The following is a 23276-nucleotide window of genomic DNA, read 5'->3' as shown; positions in this document are numbered from 1 at the left end:
TTAGGTACCTCTGTTGCCCTTCAGGTTCACAGTCAATATTAAAGTATCTAATCCATAGATGTTTCCTATAATTCGGAGAGAGAGGGAGAGAGAGAAAAAGAGAAAGCGAGAGAGACCAGCCTTATTTTTAACAAAGATACTGAGGTTTGAGAAATGAACACAAGTGACTTGGAATTTGTGTAACTTCCAGCACTAATTAGAAAGCTTACTAAAGCCTTGCTATATTGACCAAACAGGCTAGCACCGTAGGGCTGTATTAGAAATCCTGGTCACGGCTCGCCACACTGTGTATCTTTACAGAAACACTGCAGTGCAGAAGCAGTCTGTGCTCATCGTTGGAGTTTGAACCATAGCAGAGAGCTGGCTGCACCTGCCTGTCTGTCATGGTGTGTAGGTGTCTCGGCAACCCTTCGATAAGGCTTCTGAAGGTACATTAAAGGGTGAGTGTACTCCATGATGTTACTCTCGAAGGAGCACTTAGGCCCCCCTCAAAGGTCAGGCAGAGTTTCCTGCCATGGTTCCCAGGCAGCACACATCGCCTGTATTTGACTATGGAATCAGGGGATGACTTTGAAATGTCCTCTTCTACTCCCAGGTGTGCGGAGCAGTGTTGATTTGGGCCACCCGAGGGTGGGCAGGGAGGGACAAAGTGATCTTACACCTACCTCCTCACAAGATCGACATGTGAGGAGGTACAAATGATAATCCTACCCCTGGGTGTCATATATTTTCTTCCTTCAGTGTTGCCAGCTTGGCCAAGATCATGTTCTATAATGGGGCCATGCTCCAGGCTGAGAAAAGAATTGCAGCGGGGGGGGGGGGGGGATGCTGATGGAACTTGTGGTCAAGAGTAAGAAGTCAAGTGGTAGTACTGGCTGCTGTCGTGGTCTCTGGTTTCTGCTATTCAGGCTCAGGCACATTTGCTTCACGTGATGATTGATGCTTTGTGGGCACTCAGATATTGTTTCAGTGAACTGGGTCTTTCTCCAGGTGGAGGTGTATTTGGGTGGCATTGACGTACATGATAAGGAGTGATCTTCTGGATCAGGACCTGTCCTGATACGCCTGCTCAGCACCCTAATACGCTGATTATGATCTCATTGTCTGCCATGGTATAGACCAGGGGTCTGCAACCTGTGGCTCTCCAGATGTTTCGGACTACAACTCCCATGATCTCCTGACATTGACTATGCTGTACAGGCCGGATGGGAACTACAACTCCCATGATCTCCTGACATTGACTATGCTGTACAGGCCGGATGGGAATGGTAGTCCAAACACATCTGGGAGCCAAAGGTTGCAGACCCCTGGTATAGACAATGGGGAGTTCAGGCAAGATCAGAGCAGTGAGAAGGACTTCCATGATATTAAACAGGGCAGCCTTATTTGATGTACACAGAGCCTCCATGGCCTTTTAGAAATATTTGCAGTAGGTGTGTGACTTCTGCCTCCAAGAAATGAACTGGGAAAATGAAGGATTGATATCAGGGAGTCCTGTCTGCTTTAGATCTTTTAATTGGGATGAGGGTTTATTTTAATATTGTTTAGCACATCAAGACGGGTCCCTGGGAGAGAGCTGTGTTTAGCACATCGGGACGGATCACTGGGAGAGAGCTGTGTTTAGCACATCAGGACGGGTCCCTAGCAGAGAGCTGTGTTTAGCACATCGGGACGGGTCCCCTGGAGAGAGCTGTGTTTAGCACATTAGGACGGGTCCCTGGGAGAGAGCTGTGTTTAGCACATCAGGGTGGGTCCCTGGCAGAGAGCTGTGTTTAGCACATCAGGACGGGTCCCTGGCAGAAAGCTGTGTTTAGCACATCGGGACGGGTCCCCTGGAGAGAGCTGTGTTTAGCACATCAGGACTGGTTCCTGGCAGAGAGCTGTGTTTAGCACATCAGGACTGGTCCCTGGGAGAGAGCTTTGCTTAGCACATCGGGGTGGGTCCCTGGGAGAGAGCTGTGTTTAGCACATTAGGATGGGTCCCTGGACGAGAGCTGTGTTTAGCACAAACCGAGACGGGTCTCTGGACGAGAGCTGTGTTGAGCACATCGGGGCGGGTCCCTGGGAGAGAGCTGTGTTTAGAACATCAGGACGGGTCCCTGGGAGAGAGCTGTGTTTAGCACATCAGGACTGGTCCCTGGGAGAGAGCTGTGCTTAGCACATCAGGGTGGGTTCCTGGGAGAGAGCTATGTTTAGCACATTAGGACGGGTCCCTGGGAGAGAGCTGTGTTTAGCACATCAGGCTGGGTTCCTGGGAGAGAGCTATGTTTAGCACATTAGGACGGGTCCCTGTGAGAGAGCTGTGTTTAGCACATCGAGACGGGTCCCTGGAAGAGAGCTGTGTTGAGCACATCGGGGCGGGTCCCTGGGAGAGAGCTGTGTTTAGCACATCAGGACTGGTCCCTTGGAGAGAGCTGTCTTTAGCACATCGGGACTGGTCCCTGGGAGAGAGCTGTGTTTAGCACATTGGGACGGGTCCCTGGGAGAGAGCTGTGTTTAGCACATTGGGACGGGTCCCTGGGAGAGAGCTGTGTTCATCACATCGGGACTGGTCCCTGGGAGAGAGCTGTGTTTAGCACATCAGGACTGGACCCTAGGAGACAGCTGTGTTTAGCACATCAGGACTGGTCCCTGGGAGAGAGCTATGTTTAGCACATCAGGACGGGTCCCTGGGAGAGAGCTGTGTTTAGCACATCAGGACGGGTCCCTGGGAGAGAGCTGTGTTTAGCACATCGGGATGGGTCCTTGGGAGAGAGCTGTGTTCAGCACGTCGGGGCTGGTCCCTGGAAGAGAGCTGTTTTTCAGCACATCGGGACTGGTCCCTGGTAGAGAGCTGTGTTTAGCACATCGGGAAGGATCCCTGGGAGAGAGCTGTGTTTAGCACATCAGGACGGGTCCCTGGGAGAGAGATGTGTTTAGCACATCAGGACTGGTCCCTGGGAGAGAGCTCTGTTTAGCACCTCAGGACGGGTCATTGGGAGAGAGCTGTGTTTAGCACATCGGGACGGGTCCCTGGGAGAGAGCTGTGTTTAGCACATCAGGACTGGTCCCTGGGAGAGAGCTGTTTTCAGCACATCGGGACTGGTCCCTTGTAGAGAGCTGTGTTTAGCACATCGGGAAGGATCCCTGGGAGAGAGCTGTGTTTAGCACATCAGGACCGGTCCCTGGGAGAGAGCTGTGTTTAGCACATCGGGACGGGTCCCTGGGAGAGAGCTGTGTTGAGCACAACGGGACTGGTCCCTGGGAGAGGGCTATGTTTAGCACATTGGGACGGGTCCCTGGGAGAGAGCTGTGTTTAGCACATCAGGACGGGTCCCTGGGAGAGAGCTGTGTTTAGCACATCGGGACAGTCCCTGGGAGAGAACTTGTTTAGCACATCAGGACAGGTCTCTGGGAGAGAGCTGTGTTTAGCACATCAGGACGGGTCCCTCGGAGAGAGCTGTGTTTAGCCCATTGGTAAGGATCCCTGGGAGAGAGCTGTTTTTAGCACATCGGGACTGGTCCCTGGGAGAGAGCTGTGTTTAGCACATTGGGACTGGTCCCTGGGAGAGAGCTGTGTTCAACACATCGGGATGGGTCCCTGGGAGAGGGCTGTGTTTAGCACATCGGGACGGGTCCCTGGGAGAGAGCTTCTTTAGCACATCAGGACGCGTCCCTGGGAGAGACCTGTGTTTAGCACATCGGGACGGGTCACTGGGAGAGACCTGTGTTTAGCACATTGGTAAGGATCCCTGGGAGAGAGCTGTTTTTAGCACATCGGGACTGGTCCCTGGGAGAGAGCTGTGATTAGCACATCTGGACTGGTCCCTGGGAGAGAGCTGTGTTCAGCACATCGGGATGGGTCCCTGGGAGAGGGCTGTGTTTAGCACATCGGGACGGGTCCCTGGGAGAGAGCTTCTTTAGCACATCAGGACGCGTCCCTGGGAGAGACCTGTGTTTAGCACATCGGGACGGGTCACTGGGAGAGAGCTTGTTTAGCACATCAGGACGGGTCCCTGGGAGAGAGCTGTGTTCAGCAGCTCTTAGAATCTTGGGCCCGAGGCTTCATGCTTTCCTTTCCTCTGAATGGTCAAATCATCTCCTGCCATGAATTATCATGACCTCCCCCCTCAGTCTCCTCACCCCTTCATCCTCTATGCTCTCAATTCCTATTCTGTCCTACTCAAGCCTTTGCTCAATTATTTTTACTGTGCCTACCTTTTCTCTGTTTGAAATGCCTGTGAAAAGAGTTTCTTTTTAAACAACTGTTATTTTACAGGGGTACTTGACTGTACTGCTCGCCATAACACATGACTTACTTCCTGTCTTGCAGACCAAGGCTTGCTGCTATGGTTTCTTTGGCCAACAATGCTTACCTTGTCCTGGAAAAATCGGCGCCCCCTGCTTTGGGAATGGTATATGCCTGGATGGTATTAACAGCACTGGAGTGTGCCAATGTGAAGAGGGATACATTGGGACAGCTTGTGAGGCTTGTGTCCCAGGGAAATACGGACCAGCCTGCAATCAAGGTGCGTTCTTCTATCAGATGTGCTCTTATAATGTTGTTTCAATGACTTGCATTCTCTCACAAATACATATCCCCTCCAGTCTCAGCAGCTCGAAAATCATTTCTAGATGGGGCATAATGCGGCACGGCATCGTCCGTCGACTCCACATACCGGCCGAGCCAAGACGTGATGTTGGTGGTACATATAGCATGTCACTAGACCCCCACACTCCAGTTCCTTTTTTCCACACGCTGGGCACTCTGTTCAGAACCGACACTTTTTCAGTGACTTAAAAGATTTTCTCTTGATGCTGATATGTCGGGTTCTAAATTCTCGGTTTTAAACGCTACAAGGACTGTGGCTCGAAGAAGTCCATCAGAGACCTGCACAGTATTTGCGTCTGACGCCTCAGGATGGACCACGACATTGAACAGTGTGACTCCTGCCAGCACATGAATCTGAATGCGATCAGGGAGCAATTAACGAAATTGGCCTTCGGTCAGCCTCTTTCGAAGTCTCTAACATGATCGACCACAAAGTCATCGGGCCCTGTTACTGAAGGCCCCACGCCTGAGAAGGGTAGACACTGCAGAAAGGCAAAGAAGAGCTCCCACTCATGCAGTGAATTGCACCATTCGTCATCCTCATCCTCCCACAAAAAGAAGAAAAGGTACTGGTTCGTCGGAGGAACGGGGTAAGTGTTTCCCGAATACAGGTTCCCTGAGAGAGTAGTGGGAGTCATTCAAGACCCAAATGCTTCAGCTATTTGAGAAGGTAGCTGCGGGTACAGCTCCGGTCTCAATGCTGCAGACAGTCCAGGTATCAGTTGCACCAGGAGGTGCCGGCACCAAGGTACCCTCGTCAGGTCTCACGCGCTTCGAGCTCCACCTCGACACTTGCGAAATCGACCAGGACGGCGATGACCCTCGAGGCATCGGCGTTTGGAAGCCTTGTTGGGCAGTTCCGGCGATGTAGGACCAGTTGTTCATTCTGGAATCGAGGTCGGGTTTCTTCCAGTCCATGAGGTTGTTCTTCAATGTGGAGGGTGATCCGGTCCTCTTGGGAATGGAGACGATGGGTGAGAGGGGATGTATGGGTGATGATTTTTTCACAGACCAGGCTGACCTGGTGGCCTTAACTGAGGGGCTGCACAAGGCAAGTAGGTTTGATAGCTCATTTGACCACCCTATGGACACCCCAATGCCTAGCACAAGAAAATAGTGGAGAGGGTGGTTTTGGCCCTGGGCTTTGATACCCCGACTTAGCCGCTCCAGGCTTATGACTTCACTGACATCCTGGATAAGGGGCAGGCCCCCAGTCGAAAGAGCGGTATCCTTCAATGCGACTATCTGGGATCCCACAAGGACACTATGGCAGCAATCCTCTTCCATGCCAGTCGTTGACACTGAGTTGACCACGAAATATAAGCCAACGATGGGGGACCTTCACTTACTGTCAACTCATACCAACCCAGAGGGTTTGGTGGTCCAAGCTACCACGGTTAGCTCACAACCAGCGATGTCCACCTCCAACTTGCCAACTGCAGAGAGCCCGAAAAGACAGACCCTTTGGTCAAGAAGATTTTAGGATCAGGTATTATTGCACTGAAGGCAATTAATGCCAGCTGTGCCTTTGCCATGTGCTCACATGTGCTCTGGAGGACAGTAGCCGATGCGGCAGACCATCTCCCAACAGGAGATGTGAGGGACGGTTTCTTGGACATGATAAATCATGGGAAGAAGGTGGCTTGCCAAGCCCTTCAGCTGGGTATGGACACCGCTGATTGTGTGGGCCATGCATGGGAAGATCCATGGTGCTTTGGAGGGCGGAATACCTCCAAACCTCAGGATTTTCCCTGAATGTGCAGGCCAAGCTGTTGAACATGGTGTTTGATGACCAACGCCTTTTTGGGATAAGGTTGATGAATCTTTGGAGAAATTCAAAGAGTCAAATCTTGCTGCGAAGTCGTTGGGTCATGCAGTGGTGCAGCCTGCCAACAATCTTGTGCCTTCTCTTCCAGAGGCAGGGGTTATAGGCAGCATGTTCCCATGGGGAGGAAAGCACAGCTACCGCCGATCAAGCAGAGACAGAGACGTTTCTCGCATCCCAGACAGGGCAGTGGGACCTCTGAGGGACAGCTGGCTTCATCAGCAGCATCAGAGGCAGTGGTGCCTGCTAATCCACTTTGAGTTCTCCCCGCGTTTCCCCAGTCGGTGGGATGGTGTCTGAGCACTGGGACAGGTGGAAGAGGATAACCTCCGGTGCCTGAGCTTTGCAGCTCCTCAGATGGGGATATTGCCTCCCCTTCTTGATAAGACCGCCGGACAACCCCCACCCCCCAGCACCCAGAACAGGAGCTCCAGGAAGAGCCGAGAGCCCTGCTTTTAAAGGGTGCAGTGGAAGAGGTACCAACCGAAGAGAGAAGGTTGGGCTGGTGTTCTTGTTACTCTCTGGTACCCAAGAAAGGAGGAGGACTCCTTACCATCCTGGACCTCAGGGCCTTGAACAAGTTCCTGAGCCAGGATAAGTTCAGGATGGTCACGTTGAGAGAAATTCTCTGTGCTATACAGCTCCAGGGCTTGTTGGTGTCGCTAGACCTTCAGAACACCTATTTCCATGTGCCGGTCCATCGAAAGTACAGTTGTTTCCTGAGATTCGTCATTGGGGACGCTCACTATCAGTTCAGAGTGCTCCCTTTAGCCAAAGCTATGCGTTCAGGGTCTTCTCCAAGCTGATGGCAGTGGTGGCGGCTAACCTCAGGAGATTTGACACCCATGTATTACCATTACCTGGACGACTGGTTGATCCTTGGAAGGTCTCCGGAACAGGCATCGACACAGCTCGAGGACACCTGCTTCCTGCTTAACGGTTTGGGCTTCTCCTTGAATTTCCAGAAGTCCCAGGTCATACCAATGCAGAAGCTCTAATTCATAAGAGCAGTCCTTGAAACCCAGGCAGAGAAGGTCCCCCACCCCCTGGGGAAAGAGTCTGTGGATGCGGTCCCTTCAATGGCTTTGAGGGATCAATGGTCCTTGTACTTCCACAACATGAAGGACGTCCTTAGGGTGTCGAAGTCGGTGTCCAACAAACTCGAATGGTGGGCCAGCAGGGAGGACATGATAGCGGGGGGATTCCTTTTGGCCATCGTGGCCACAGGTGCAGTTGGTGACGGATGTGTCCCTGAAGGACTATGGCGCTCACTGCAGTGATCTGCAAGTGAACACTCTTTGGTATCCAGGGGAACACCGTTGACACATTAACAGGCCGGAGTTGTATGCAATCAGGCTAGCTCTGATGAATTTCATGCCTTACCTCAGGGGGAAACATGTGCTGATTCTGATCGACAACACAGTGGACATGCATTACCTCAACAAGCAAGGAGGTGTGTGGTCCCTAACCCTATGCAGGGAGGCCTTGCAACTGTGATTCTGGTGGCTGGAGAAGCAGATCTCAGTCTCTCCAGCCCATTGGCAGGAGCGGAGAACGGGTTGGCAAACATTCTGAGAAGGCAGAGTATGGTCTCACACGTGTGTGCCCCAAAGTACTAGAATCCTAGAAGAGATCTTTGCTCTGCAGTGTTCCCTGACAGTAGATCGGTTTGCCACGAAGACCAAAACGACATGCTGGCAGTTCTGCTCGAGGGACTTCCCAGTGAGGGGTGCACTAGGGAATGTGTTCCTAGTGGAGTCTATCTTCACCCTCCATTACGTGTTCCCACCGATACCTGTCATCCCTTTGATTCCCAGGTTGAGGAGGTTCTGGGCCATCATGATCTTGAATGCCAGGTAAACATGGTGCTCGGAACTCCTGGAAATTTCCATCTGCCCACTTAGCTGGCTTCCTCTGATTCCGGACCTCTTATCCCAGTTGAAAGGTTAGGTATTCCAACCAAGTCTAGAATCCCTCAACCTACATGTGTGGCTCTTGAGAGCATAATATTGAGGTACTTGAGGTGCCACTGGATGCACCAGACCATCTACGAGATGTCTGTAAACGTCCATATGAAGACATTTCGAGGTGTGGTGCAGGGAACACAGGATAGGCCCTATTGTTTGTCCCACGACTACAGTGATGGAGTTTCTTTAGTCACTGGCCTCTTCAGGCCTTTAGATTGGTTCAGTCAAAGGCTACATGGCGGCTTTGTCTGCTTTTGAGAGGTCTCCTGATCAAGGATCCTTCTTGACGATCCCGGTTATGACCCAATTCCTGAAGGACTGTGCAAATAGGTTTTCCGCCTGCCCCGTTTTTGGTTCCAGACTGGGATCTAAACTTAGTCTTGGCATTCTTGATGGCTGCTTTGTTTGAGCCCATGCAGTTATGCCATATCAGGCTGATTACCCTGAAAACAGCTTAACTGGTGGCGATCACCTCAGCAAGACGTGTGAGTGATCTGCAGGCCTTATATTGCAATCCCCCTTTTCTGCGATTCTTCAAGGAGAAAGTTTCACTCAAGGTGCATCCTAAATTTATACTTAAAGTGATCTCTGAATCCAACACGTTAATCAAACATTACTGCCTTGATGTAACATGGTTTATGGTCTTTCCAACGAAAACTTTCCAACAAAAGTTTTTTGCATCAAAACCCATCCATTGAAATCTTTTGCATCGAATGCAATTTTTATATTTGTTTTTATTTTTTGGGGGGTCCCACCCCAAGCCCCTTTTTTTTACCCTTAAAAACCCACTCCAACGAAAATGTACCCTTTACCTAACATATATGTATTCAATGCATATTTTTTCGATGGATAGTTTTCAATGGAAAAGGTTTAGTTGGAAACCTTTTCGATGGAAACACTAGATACCATGTAGCATGTGGTTCAGACGCCCGATTTGGTAGAGCGGTTTTACAGAGCTTCCTTGTCAGAGGGCTTTCATCCCACCTCCACACTCCATACTGCTTTGTTAGTCTATCTGGTGAGGAATCTGTGGGAGAAAGCAATCATTTGAAGGAGAAATGACTTACCAGTAATATTCTTTCTATGGATTCTTCTCCTGCACATTCCTCATCACCCTCTCATGCGGCCCACTATAAAAGTTGTCTTCAGTCGATATTTAGTTGTCCTTTTCTAATGGGACGAGGTTATGAATAATTATGTGTTAGGTACAGTTCGATGCCTTGCTGTTGTAATTCTGTCAATTAATGACTTTCAGTAAAGTCCTATTTTTCTGCCCGAATCCTATGGATTTTTCCTCTGTGACGGCTCAGCTCGGTGGGGAAATGGGTGAGGAACTGAGGTACGAGGGCGTAGTATATATGGCAACTGACGTCACGTGCAGAGTCGACAACCGCTGCATCGAAATGGGAAATGGGCGAGGAACCCTTTATCTAATCCTAGATAAAGGTAAGCCGGCCCTCCTGCTCCTCCTAGACCTTTCAGCGGCTTTTGATTTAGTCGATCATGCCATTCTCACGAACCACCTAACTCAGGCCGCTCATTTCTCCAAACAAGCCACAAATTGGATTACCTCTTTCCTCAAAGGCAGAGTGATGAAAGTGTTCTCCAATATAGCCAACGCAGAGCCTACCACCATCAGGTATGGAGTCCCTCAGGGTTCATGTACAGCCCCCACTCTCTATAATCTTTTCACCAAACCTCTCTTTGACAAATTGGACGCACTTGGGATCACATACACCAACTACGCTGACGATTCCCTAAGTACTCCTCCCGCTCACAGAACACTACCTCCAGGACGCAACCACCCTCCAGAATATATACACCACCATCCAAGCATGGATGGCCACGAATGGCCTATGTCTTAATGGTGACAAGACCGAAATTCTCATCCTTGGCCAAAAATCCACTCTCAAGAATCTCGACCCTCTCTACACAAACTTCTGCATAGACAATTGTGTCATCCCAGTTCTACCTTCTGTAAAAACACTAGGAGTCCACATTGACGCATCACTATCTATGGACAAGCAAGTCAACTCCATTGTCTCTGCCTCCGCTCTGAGCACTAAGCTCATTAATGCCATTAAACCATTCCTAACCAAAGATAATTGCTTATCTATTGCAAGAGCCACCATAGGAGCCAAGATAGATTATTGTAATGCACTACTGGCTGGTACTTCCACCACTAATCTCAATAAACTCCAAACAACACAAAATAATGCACTAAGAGCAGCCCTCAATATACCTAAACGGGACCACATCGCGCAAGCCAGAAAGGCAGCACACTGGCTACCTGTCAAAGAGCGCATCACATTCAAAATACTTACCACTGCACATAAATGTATTCACCTATCTGCACCTTCCTACCTGTCTGACACGCTAGTCAGATCGCACTCCACTAGACCAACCAGACAATGCCACACCAACCAGCTTAGGGTCCCACGCATCAAACGAGCCAGAGCAGGTGGAATAAGCTTCCCTTACATTGCACCGAAGCTATGGAACGCACTTCCTAGCACACTCAGAGCAGAAACATCTCTCTTTGCCTTCCGAAAAAAACTGAAAACCACCTTGTTCAACTAGCTCGTCGTACAACATCATCTCCTCTTCCTTTCCTATCTTCACCTTACTACTCTCTTGTAACTAAGTAATGACTTCTTTGTATGTATAACAAGTCATCTCTGTAACAAGCGCCACGATGCCCTATGGGCTGTATGTGCGCTTAACAAATGCGAATAAATAAATAAATAAATAAATAATAAATAAATCGAGTCAAAAAGGATCGACGGCTGAGTCGAGGTGCACTACGCTCCGTGTTAAAAAGGTATCCGAGCAGCTGACGCTGGAATGTATATCTGTCTGGTGAGGAATCTGCGGAAGAAGAATCCATAGAAAGAACATTAAAGGTAAGTAATTTCTCCCACTCATTGTAGAACATAATTCCAATTAAAATGCCTATCCTCACCATAAAAGTGCCTTCTCCTTCATCTTCATTGAAACGCTCATTGCTCATTGCGTAGCACATCCCCTTTGCAGTGCATGTCACTCATTATAAACTAGACTCTCTCACTCTACACCCCTTAGAAGACGTTTCTCACTGTATATTGTTAGGGAGTTTTACTAAAGTCCACCTGTGGTAGGTAGGACTGTAGAAGACTCACTCTTAGGAGTATAGGGCTCTAATTCTTAGGTTTGGCCTGAACTACGCAAAAGGCTTGGTAGCAATGGACGAGCAGCCAGGCTTAGTCTAGGAGGAAGAAGGAGTGTAGGTAAGTACAAAGACCTCACAGCACACTTATAATCAAGAATGGTTTTATAGAAATATGGTTATTTCTTATAAACACTAAGGCAAACTAACCCAATACTAGAATTACAGGTAAGTAAACTTATTCACATACATAGAGTAAAATATTTGCTGAGCATTACTCAGGGACGTCAATTCGCCAATAGGCCAGGAAGTGATGTATTAAGATCTTCCAGCCTGATGACATCACATGAAATAACATCACATGACATTTACCACTGATTACTTCACCGAAAGTGACTGACAGGTGTAAGAAAACCTACATAAACTTACATTACATAAAATATCAAATTGATACTAAAGAAGACTTCAGACTATTCTAAATACCAGCCACATTTTAACCAGGGAGCTGCCTTGATACGATCGACCATGGGGGGGTCGGGATATAGCAGGGGTAGACTCCGTAGAACAAACATAGGCTAGGGCGCAGTCCTGTATATTCCACTTCACCCTCATGTGGCCATTTACTGCCATCTTACATCAATTATAGGTATTCAGGTCAGTGATCATATGTCAAGTAAAGACCCATATTCCCAGGTTCTGTCATAATACAGTATGTCGATTGTAGCCTAACGTGCAGTCAGCATGTTTCAAAGACCCTCACACATGTGTTCATGCACCTGCTAAACATATCTATGTTTATCCTCTTTATCCATCAGACCACATGCCTCTCTGCCTGTGAGAGAGCTCATGATTAAAAGGGACTTTTGCAGAGATCTTTGGGTAATAGTCGGGTCCTAAATCCAACATCTGATTATATATAATGGTAGGTTAGGTTGCTTGCAGCTGCTTCTGCAATCTGTGGACCTCCTACAGACCATGGGTGCCATGGGTTCAATCATTGTAAAGTGGCTCAGAGGGGACTGTCTGCTATCTGTAGCCACACAATTACATTGTGGTGGGTCCTGATCAGTTTTTCCTTATCCTGAACTCAATTAAACAAGACTAATTCTGTGCTGCAGAAAACTAAGTGTTCCCAAATACAGTAGGCAAAATAAAAAATATAAGAAGTCATGGAAAAACACTATGTTTCTCTAGCACAGGCACAATAAAGAGCAATATTATGCTGGAGAGTCGCGTGGGGGCACATTATAGACTTTCTACAAAAAAGGGCAACATAAAACAAAAGAAAGGGTATGAGCCCTGGGTCGGGCACAGCAGCTAAGAGGCCACGTCATGGTTGACAACACACTCTGAAAGAAAAATAAATGGTGCCCAAAAACAGAACTAACCCAGGTAATACCTGTGAATGAAAAGTAAGAATGATGTTGCTCCTAAAAAGGCATGTGCAGATCTGCATTCCCTGACAAATAGAAAAACGGAAAACTACAAATACAATAACAAACCAATCAAAAATGTGCTAGCCTTCAGAGCTAAAGTAACCAGTAAGTAATGTCTTATTCATTTCTAATCAGTATCATTGTATTGCAAACATCTCTCCTGGAATTGTTACCTGTGACCTGCCGGCTACTTGCAAACTGATACACATCTCTGAAGTAGGCACATTAAAGGAATGGTTCGCCCAAAATTTATTTTTTCAAAAATAGATAGGCAATGGAAAAAAAAAACGATTGCCATTTTTTTTTCTCGAAGTCGCTATGTAAAATTTTGAGCAATTCAAACTCAAAAATGTGCAAAAGCAAGCACATGGGCGCATCCATTTTGTGAAATGGATGCCCACCTGTCCTGGCTTTTTCTTTTGCGGCACTAATGAAGGAAAAGCCAGCCAGCTGCAGTAAACAAAAGCTACCACTGGGTGCTTTTCCTTCATTGGTGCCGGGACTTGGAGGACGCGGACCGGAGACTACAGGCAGAAAAGCTGCAGCTGCATCTCGGTAAGTGCTATTAGGGACTTCCAAAAAAAAAATGCCAATCGTTTTTTTTTTATATTGCCTATCTATTTTTGAAATAAACATTTTTGGGTGAACCATTCCTTTAACCTTTAGAACTAACGTACTATACTTTCCGTTTTCAACATTTAGGTCATACACAGACATCTATACATCTCACACACACTCTCTTCCTCTCTCTCGTCTACAGCAGATGCATTACCCCACTGAGCTAACTTACTAGAACTTCAACATGTGACGTGTGGAGGGCTGCAGATAGTGATGCAGCACTCGGGAAATAGGAGTCAAAGATCCACTAGCAGGGTGTCTTATACCTACCTCTGGGGACAGCAAATACAAAGACAGGCAGTCTAGGCTCCCAACATGTTCATGTTCCTATTCCATTTATTTTTAATGGGGTGATACCTCAGTTGGAAACTCCTGTGGAACGGAATATGTGAACTTGTATTCCTCAATTTCTGGTCCCTCACTAACCAATAATAACCAGGATATATGCGGGCATTGAGGCAGCCATCAGTGTTTAGTACTCACCAAGCACTCACCAAAAATACAGCGTTCTCTGAGTTAAGTGTCTTATTGCTGAACACAAGTTACACTGATACAGCGGTCTACAAAAAGCACTGCAGGTATTAGTTTATAGCGTACAATGTGGTATCATTACATGTGTTAAGTGTGGAGTGCAAGTTGATGTGCATTTGCAGCATGCAGTGCCCAAACACACATTTTTTTAATGGATGCTAGAAGGCCCAACACATAGAGCCCGTTTTATTTTCGTTTTTGTACTGCATGTGCAATTGACCAGGGATCGCAGTGGCAGTGCCAGGGGCACAAGGAAGTCATCAGGGGGTCACAGCAGTGACCCCTAGTTACCTCCAAATGACATCCATGGCATTACTCAATTCATCGGTAGACTTTAGATAATATACAGGTAAGTAGTCAGAGTAGCATTCAAAATAGCAACTCAATTCTTCAACCAACATTCTAATGCGACATGGATACTGGTAAGTAACTCTGGGCAGGCTATACTTTAGGAATTCCAGCTCTATCTGGGAATGAGAGTCTCAAAGTCAGTTAGGACACTGGTTGACCAGAGCCCGTGGGCGGAAGAATAAAGGAAGGCAAATGTTGTCAAAGTTAAAAGTTTATCAGGATTCTTAAATGTTGCAGGTAGGTAAAATGTTAAGTATAAAGAGGGTTCAAGGAGGTCAGGCGGACCCCCTGGAGGATTGTAGCCAAAAGGACCGCTATCCTTAGGCCTGGAGCAACACTATAGGGGTTTCCACCCCAAAGTGTCTTAGGAAGCTCAGTAGGAGCACAGATCAACACAGCAAGCACTCAGGTGAACACCTAGGAGCAGGACAGTACCTATTCTGAAAAAAGAAGAGAATGACATTTGCGGGTTTCCAATGTGAGGGGACAGCAGCTCCTTTTCGGATTCTTGTCCTGGAGGCTGAAGAAAGAACTTTTGGCAGGAGCAGACAGCTTCTTGTGATGGGATGCCCAGCAGACGATCTTCACGATACTAGGTCTTTGAGTCGTTTCTTGGTCTCCAACTTGGTTGAGAAGACGTATAGGAGTGGAAAAGAGTCAATGTAGGCCCAGAAGGATGCCCCCAAGATTCCAGTCGAAATCGCACTTCGGGAGATGATGTACAGCAAAATGGCCCAAGTCAAAGTGTATTGGAAGATTGCAGCCCAGGATGGTTGAGGCGCGTCAAGGGAGGCCTCAGTGAGTCAAAACGTATATCCTGGGTGATATGAATTAAATAATGCTTGCTAACACATTTTGAATTTTTGAAGGCCTCAGTGAGCATACTTACTGAACTGAGTCAAAACGTATATATCCTGGGAGTTATGAATTAAATACTGTTTGCTAACACATTTTGAACACATCTCAACTGGTCTCGAGACTGGTGGAAGTAGGACGTCGTCCGGTCTGGATCTTACCTGTTGAGCAGAAGAGGAGGTTGGTGCAGCAGCAGTTACTCAGCAGTCACTGGCGGTCGCTGGAGGTGGCTCTAGACTTCCTTCTTCTTAGGATTCTTCTTTCCATTGATCAACTCTACCTTTTGCTCCAGAACCCTTGACTTTTATGCATGAAAAACATCGGGATTCACCAATTACCATTCAAGCCTCCCAAAAGGACAGCCAGCCTCCCAGTTTGAACTGGATCCAGACGGACACACTGCAGGACAAAGACCAGGGGAGTTTCGGTCACCTCCTGCACTTCCTGTCCTTTCAGGCACTCAAGAGAGCCTTGGTGGGCTTTCGCAAGGAAGCATGCCAAAGACAAAATACCTAGCAGGACCTCCCCCACTCAAGAAGGTAGAAGAAGGCCCAAGAAAGGACAAGGAGTTGGCGGAAAAAAGTACAGGCCCCATTTTAGGTCAATGGTGACTCATGTGTCCCTTACCTTAGCTGCGATAGCAGACCGACTGTAAAGGTCACAAAAAGTCGGTAGAAATGATCCACTGCCACCAGCCACTCAGATGAACTTGTCACTTTAACTAGAAAGTTAGAGGAGAAGTAGAAAAAGGGATTCATTGTGCCCCCTCAGCACCCCATTAAATAAAATTCAGGTAGGATAAAAAGTATCCCCCTGTCCTTGGTAATGGCTGTTATCACGAGGAAAAGAAAAAGGGCAGCTCAAGGAGCTCCCAGCAACACTGCACAAAAAGTGCTGCGTGCTGAAATAATGCATTGCAGATGCCTTAAAAGATGGAGGAAAGTAAAGGTAGAGTAAAAGTCTGAGTGAGTGTGGAAAAGGGTTCCCACTCACTCAGGAGAACTGGTAGACATCCAAGAGTCCAGCCAAAAGTGCTGGGGGACTCACAAGTGGGGAGATATGCGCCCAAAACGGAAATTCGACCTAATTCATATCACTCAGAGGTATAACAATCACTCTCCTTAATGTGTGTACTTAGTTGAAAATTTGAGGTGTGGTGCAGGGAACACAGGATAGACCCTATTGTTTGTTCCACCACTACAGTGATGGAGTTTCTTTAGTCACTGGATTCTTAAGGCCTTTAGATTGGTTCAGTCAAAGGTTACTTGGCGGCTTTGTCTGTTTTGGTCTCCAAATCAAGGACCCTTCTTCACGATCCGGTTATGACCCAATTCCTGCAAATAGGTTTTCCGACTGCCCCATTTTTGGTTCCAGACTGGGACCTAAACTTAGTCTTGGCATTCTTGATGGCTGCTCCGTTTGAGCCCATGCATTTATGCCATATCAGGCTGATTACCCTGAAAACAGCTTTCCTGGTGGCAATAATGTCAGCAAGACATGTGTGTGAACTGCAGGCCTTATCCTGCAAACCCCCTTTTCTGCGATTCTTCAAGGAGAAAGCTTCACTCAAGGTGCTTCCTAAATTTCTACTTAAAGGGGTCTCTGAATTTCACGTGTCGCAGAGCACTGATTTGCCAGTATTTTATCCTCCCCCACATCCTTCTAAAGATGAGGAGAGGCTGTGCAGACTGGACCCTAAGTGGGCTCTCAGCTTTTATGTGGCTAGGACACGGGAATTCAGGCGAGATGACCAACCTTTTGCGGATTTCTCTTTATCCTGCAATGGTTTGGCTGTGTCAAAACAGACTATCTCTCGGTGGATAACTCGCAGAATTGCAGAATGTTATCAGAGAGCAGGTAAAGATCTGTGACCAGGCATCAGGGCACATTCAACCATGGGTATGGCAGCCTCATCTGCATTTCAGAGGGGTCTGCAAGTAAGGAAAACATGTTGAGCAGCGACGTGGTCGTCTCTCCACACGTTCATCAAGAATTACTGCCTGGATGTAACAGGTGGTTCAGACGCTCGATTCGGTAGAGTGGTTTTGCAGACCTTCCTTGTCTGAGGGTTTCATCCCGCCTCCACACTCTATACTGCTTTGTTAGTCTATCTGGTGAGGAATCTGCGGGAAAAGCAATCCTTTGAAGGAGAAATGACTTACTAGTAATGTTAATGTAAATGGGTCAAAAAGATTTAGTTAACAGAAGCTAGATATAGACTAATAAAGCTTGTTGGAGTGCATGCAAGGCCCCTTCTACCATAGAGAGCTTTGTTTATAGTGTTTTGCCTAGCACCACCGGGTGTATAATAGCTGTAAAGTGTGGCTCTTATGAAGCTCTGCCTTCTATAATTGTGTGCTTTTCGGCTCTTTATAGTGTAGTTTTAGAAATGTATTCAATTACATATTTAGAGAAAACACCTGTAGGCCACTAGATGAAGTTTCGTACTTGGAGAAACATCCAAACAGATGGGCCCAGAATGTGGGTTTTTCCACTCCTAAAAGTTGCTGTAGTCAGTCAATATGATTATTCAGATCAAATTAATCCATCAAACGCATACAAAATACAAAGACACACTACATGACATAAGTTACCATTTCCTCTTGCATAAAAATACGGTGTCCCTAACTAAAAAAAACATTATAAAACGGAGCTCTCTAAAAAATAAAATAGAGAAAGAAAGGAAGAAAGAAAGAAAGAAAGAAAGAAAGAAAGAAAGAAAGAAAGAAAGAAAGAAAGAAAGAAAGAAAGAAAGAAAGAAAGAAAGAAAATACAAACAATTCATGAAGTCCAGTACATATTTGATTAATTAAAGTAAAGTACATACTGCATGATCCGCAAGTTATGGACATTCATAAAAGTACTGAAGAGAAAAATGAAGCAGCAGGATGCAACCAATTCGCAACAGCCAATACCGTTTCTTGTTAAAATGCACACGCATTATCCTGATTTGAAGCCATTCTTTTTAGAGCAGTTGGGTCAGAATCCCCTTTCTTTGAAACATCGCTATTTTCAAAAAGCGTAATAATGCCCACGCTATCAGTACAGAGTCGGCAGCCAAAAGAAACAGGACTGCTGGCCTGTAGGCGGGGATGTTAGCGGACCTACGGACCGGCAATAGAGATGTCCGTCTAATAGTGTTATATGCTGGGCAGAACAACAGGAGATGATACAGATCCTCTCTGTCTGCTCCACATGCTGCACAGCCTGATACATTTTGCCATTGTTCCCCTCAGTTGTAGACAATCAAATCTAGCACGCGTGATCTGCCAGCGATCTCCTCTTTTAGAGCCCCAGATGCGATAGGGCTGGATCTCCTTCACCCGGCTGATCACCATGTGCACTCTAGCTGAGATCCCTTTTCACCTTTATTGCCTGGCCCAGGATACTTTTATAGGATCTCATTTGACTCAATTGTCAGGAGGGGAAAATACCCGAATGTTACTACGGGACAAAGCTTCAGCAATGAATACCAGCCACTGGATTTTCTCCAGTTATCCCTTGACATTAGTGTCCTGTTAATAAAGTGGCATAAACTAGCGTGTGCATTCGCCCAAAGACGAAGCCATAAGGTTATCAGTGCCAAGGCCCATTGTTCCTTCCAGAAATCCATTCCCAGTACCCTATGAACCTATGAACCTATGAATAAAGATAAAACGTATTCTCTTTAACTTGTATCCAGCTGTTGGCCCTGACAACGAGTCCGAAAGCATGAGATTCCTCCTACTTGTTGACTTAGCTTCGCCAATATTATTATTTTTTTTTTAACAACTTTATTTATTTCCGGATACAACAGGTTCAATGCAGTTACAAGTCTAAGGCAAGTAATTATGATACATCAGTTATTTCAGAGTAGCCCCACTCCCGCCCCAAAACCCTCTCCCGGCCATCCAGCCTTTGGGTCTTCCATTGTTCGCTATGGTCTGAGGAAGCGTTTCACCAACTGTGGCTGGGAGGTCAATGCTGGGAATTGGCTGTGGTAGTCCAGGAACGGGGGGACCAACAGTCCGTAAATCGGTGTAATGTTCCTTCCTTCGCCGCTGTGACCTTTTCGGCCACCAGGATCTCCCAGACTTTGATCCACCAGAGGAGTATCAGGGGGCCCTCCTGTGTCTTCCATTTTTTCCGTGCCAGGGTTATCTTGGCCACCAGAAGCAGCTGAGTAAGCAGTTTGGCGGAACGACCGGCCTTTGGATAGCTCTCTGGATTTGGCACTCCCAGCACGATCGCCTCTGGGTCCATAGGCAGTTTATGCTGGGTCATGGTTTCAATGAGTCGTAAGACCTAACCCAGAAGGTCTGTGCTTTCGGGCATTCCCACCACATCGAGCTCCACATTGCCTCCAGCAGTTCGGGTCTATTGATTTCTGAAAGTAGTGCAGGCGCTCTGGCGGAAAATACCAACGCTCTGATGCCTGCGGGCTACCGGTGCGAAATAAGCAAGAACATAACAACGGTGGAGGAGTTTTAGAGCACATTCCTTGTTGGTTATGCATCTAGAAGCAGAATTGATCCTAGTCCAGATGTCTACCCACATGTGATCCTCTATGGGGTGCCCTAGGTCTGCCTCCCATCTGGTCATGTATGCCGGTTTGGTCGCCAACATATCGACATGCAGTAGCTTGTATAGTTTGGTGATCAGTCCCCGGCGCAGGCCTTCTCTCATTGCATGTTCAATGGAGTGGAGGTCCCTCGTGGCCACCCGGCGAACCGCTGGCTGTGGGATACAGTGCCTAATCTGGGCATATGTGAACCTCTCCACTTCTGTCAACTGAAAGCGGCTCTTGCATTCTTCAAAGGAGAGAGGGGCTCCGTCCTCGAACAGCTGTCATAGGTTTTGAAGTCCCCCTCAGGACCACTTGCTGAAATGTGCTGTGTCCATTCCCATGGAGAAATCTGGGTTCCGGAGGCCCTCAGGGAGTTTCTTCCTACGCAGGGCCCACGCCCATGTGTCCAGAGTGGTTCTGGTAGATGACAGGGTAGTCTCCCGGCAGCTACGTGCTGCGCCTGATACGTGTAGCAGAGAGCTCAGCCGGAGGGGGCATTTAGCCTGTTCAATCCAGGTCCACTTTGGGGGGCTTGTCTGTTCCACCCAGGCTGTGGGCGGCGTGTGCTAGCTGAGCTGCCATATAGTAATTTGAGAGATTGGGTACCCCATGCCTCCCTACTTGGCCGCTCCAGGCATGACTTTCAATGGGATTCTAGCCTTACCCCCTTTCCAGTCGGATTCGACATCTGCTTATGTAGCTGGATCAGGGGTTGTTTTGGGGGCTCACCGGGAGGGTCGAACATAGGTACAGTAATCTAGGCAACAGATTCATTTTACGTGCTGTAATTCTGCATAACAAAGATATTTCTTGTTCTTGCAATCTCTTCAGATCGACTTCTATCTCCTTGTAGGGGGGGGGGGAGTTTGCTGCATATAGCTGTTTAGGGTCTGCAACCAGGTGTATTCCGAGGTAGGAGGAGGTAGTGCTGCATTTTAGTCTCTCATGGTAACTCCTCGTATATGTACTGCCATCGCCTCCGATTTGGTGTAATTGACTGCAAACCCTGCTACCAGTTCACAGGGTTCCAGTTCCGCTAGAGTAGCGGGAAGCGAGGATTGACAGCTAGTGAGGGAAATCATCACATCATCTGTGTATAGTGAGATCTTGAATTCCTCTCCGTTTATATCCAAACCTGCTATGTTGTCGTTCAAGAGGATTCTCTGTGCCAACGGTTCCATCACGAGGGCGAAGATCAGGGGAGAGAGCGGGCAGCCTTGTCTCGTCCCACACGAGAGTGGAATCGAGGCAGAACATTTTTGGTTCATCCTTAGGGAGGTCTTGGGGGCGTGGTAGTTGGCTAGTAGCATCTTGTGAAGCGTGGGGCCGAACTGAAAGACTTCCAGCGTGAGTTGCATGAAGGTCCAGTCCACCCTGTCAAAGGCCTTCGTGGCATCCAAGGTCAAAACTGCTAATTCCTGCAGATCTCGCGTGGCTACTTCGATGAGGTTAAGAACTCGCCTGATGTTGTCTCCTGTGCTCCTTCCCCTGATAAAGCCCGTCTGATCGGGGTCTATAATGGATGGTAAGATCAATGCCAGTCTATTTGCCAGTATCTTGGAGTAGATGTTTGCATCTGCGTTAAGCTGAGATATGGGTCTCTATGACGTACATTCCCTCAGATCTTTCCCAGGTTTCAAGAGCATGATTGTGACTGATTCTTGCATAGATGGAGTTATAGTGCCTGTGTCACGGAAAGAGTTGAAAAGATCCGTCATTGGGCCTAGAAGGAGAGGTTGGAAAAGTTTGAAAAATGTCGGTGGATAGCCATCGGGGCCTGGAGCCCTCGGTGTCAGAGATTTGAGTACTTCCGCAACCTTGTCGGCTGTGATCGGTCGTTCCAAAGAGGATCTATCCGCTTGTGATATGTGCAGGAGTTTGGCAATGGCTATGAACTGCTCCTGCTGCGATTGCAATCGGGGGGAGGCTGTCAGTGTGCCAGCAAGGTGAGATGTTGCTATTTTTAGCTTTGCCTCTTCCCTGTACATTAATGTGCCTCCCGGGTCTTTCAGGGCTGTGATAAGGTTTTGCCGTCGGGTTTTTGCAAATTTTCTGACCAGGTATCTTTTGGCCTTATTGCTCTTGGCATAGTAGCTTTGTTTTGTTCTGATCAGAGTCTGGGCCGTGTCTTTCACATAATGTCCCTCCAGTTTAGTGTGGGCTAGCCTCAGTAGCTTGGCCGCTTTGGGAGACCATTTCTTCTTGTGGAGTGCTTCTGCTGTTGCAACTTCCTTTTCTAGTTGTTCCTTCCCCTCGTTGCGCCTTTTCCTGTATGCCACTGCCTGGGCGATGAGTTCCCCACTTATCAATGCTTTCATGGTGTCCCATCTTGTCACCGTAGAGGTGAGGTCTGTGGGTTCTCCTTTAAATAGTTGTGAATTGCTTTAGTTACGACGTCTCGGACTGCCATGTCGTGAAGCATTGGTTCATAGAGAGCCCATCGGGGTTTCATTGGGGGTTCGGGGTAAAGATTATGGTGGTCAGCAGGATTGGGGGCGTGATCAGAGAGGACCCTTGTACCTATTTCCACCTCATCCGTGAAATAAAGCAGTTATGGGCTAACCAGTATCATGTCAATCCGTGAAGAAGAGCAGCGGACGTGTGAGAAGAATGAGAAGTCTGAGGAGTCTGGATGGAGGACTCTCCAAGTGTCCACGACCCCAAAAGACCTAAAAATAGTTGGCAAAGGCTCACTGCGATTCTAAAGTCTCTAGGCGAAGGGGGACGGGATTTGTCTGCCACAGGGTTCGGGACTCCATTAAAATCGCTTCGTATGATCAGCTGAACCTCAAGGAAAGGAAGTAATGTTGTTTCTACATCTGCATAGAAGGTTTCCGGTCCATCATTCGGGGCATAGACAGCAATCAATGCGTGTAGCTGATCAAAAAGGTCTCCTTTTGTTGCGATATATCTGCCCTCAGGGCTCCGTAGGACCTCTCACTCCCTGAATGGTGTCCCTTTCATTAGCAGGATTGCCGTGCCACCCTTTTTGTTGTCCCCGGATGCCAGGTATTGCTTTGGAAATGCACGGTCTCGCAGCCGCAGAAAGTCTGCAGAAGGCAGACATGTCTCTTGGAGGAACACCACCGAACTGTGCAGATCCTTTAGACGCCGGAAAGTAGATTTACGTTTCGCTGGAGAGTTCAGGCCCCTAACGTTCAGTGAGACATAGCACAGTTTTAAGTGTGGTGGGGGGGCTTCCCATGGTCTTTCTTCACTGGTCAGGAGTGGATGAGGGGGTCTGTCTACAAAGTTTTGCCTTCTAGTGCTGGGCTACGAGTCCTGGCCTGCTGCATCCTGGTTTTAACTTTATCAAAACTGGGGCCAAACGTTGCCCGAAAATCGGACTGATCAACAGTAGACCCTTCCGAATAAAACAAAAACCAAACCCAAAACCATACCAAACTGGTC

The 23276-nt window shown here is 47.7% G+C and overlaps 1 protein-coding gene across 1 annotated transcript in view; it reads left to right on the top strand.

The window, feature by feature from the left end:
* Positions 1–23276, top strand: part of STAB2 (stabilin 2) — a 1783079-nt gene that overhangs the window by 812193 nt on the left and 947610 nt on the right. Inside the window, exon 38 of the mRNA XM_069629923.1 lies at positions 4313–4508. Within this exon, the coding sequence (XP_069486024.1) occupies positions 4313–4508 (196 nt within the window). The remainder of the gene's footprint in view (positions 1–4312; positions 4509–23276) is intronic.

Source organism: Ambystoma mexicanum, chromosome 12 (assembly GCF_040938575.1).
Source record: "Ambystoma mexicanum isolate Mex_15411 chromosome 12, UKY_AmexF1_1, whole genome shotgun sequence".
NCBI classification, from domain to species: domain Eukaryota; kingdom Metazoa; phylum Chordata; class Amphibia; order Caudata; family Ambystomatidae; genus Ambystoma; species Ambystoma mexicanum.
Note: the sequence above shows the minus strand (reverse complement) of the source record. Positions and strands in the feature narration are given on the sequence as shown.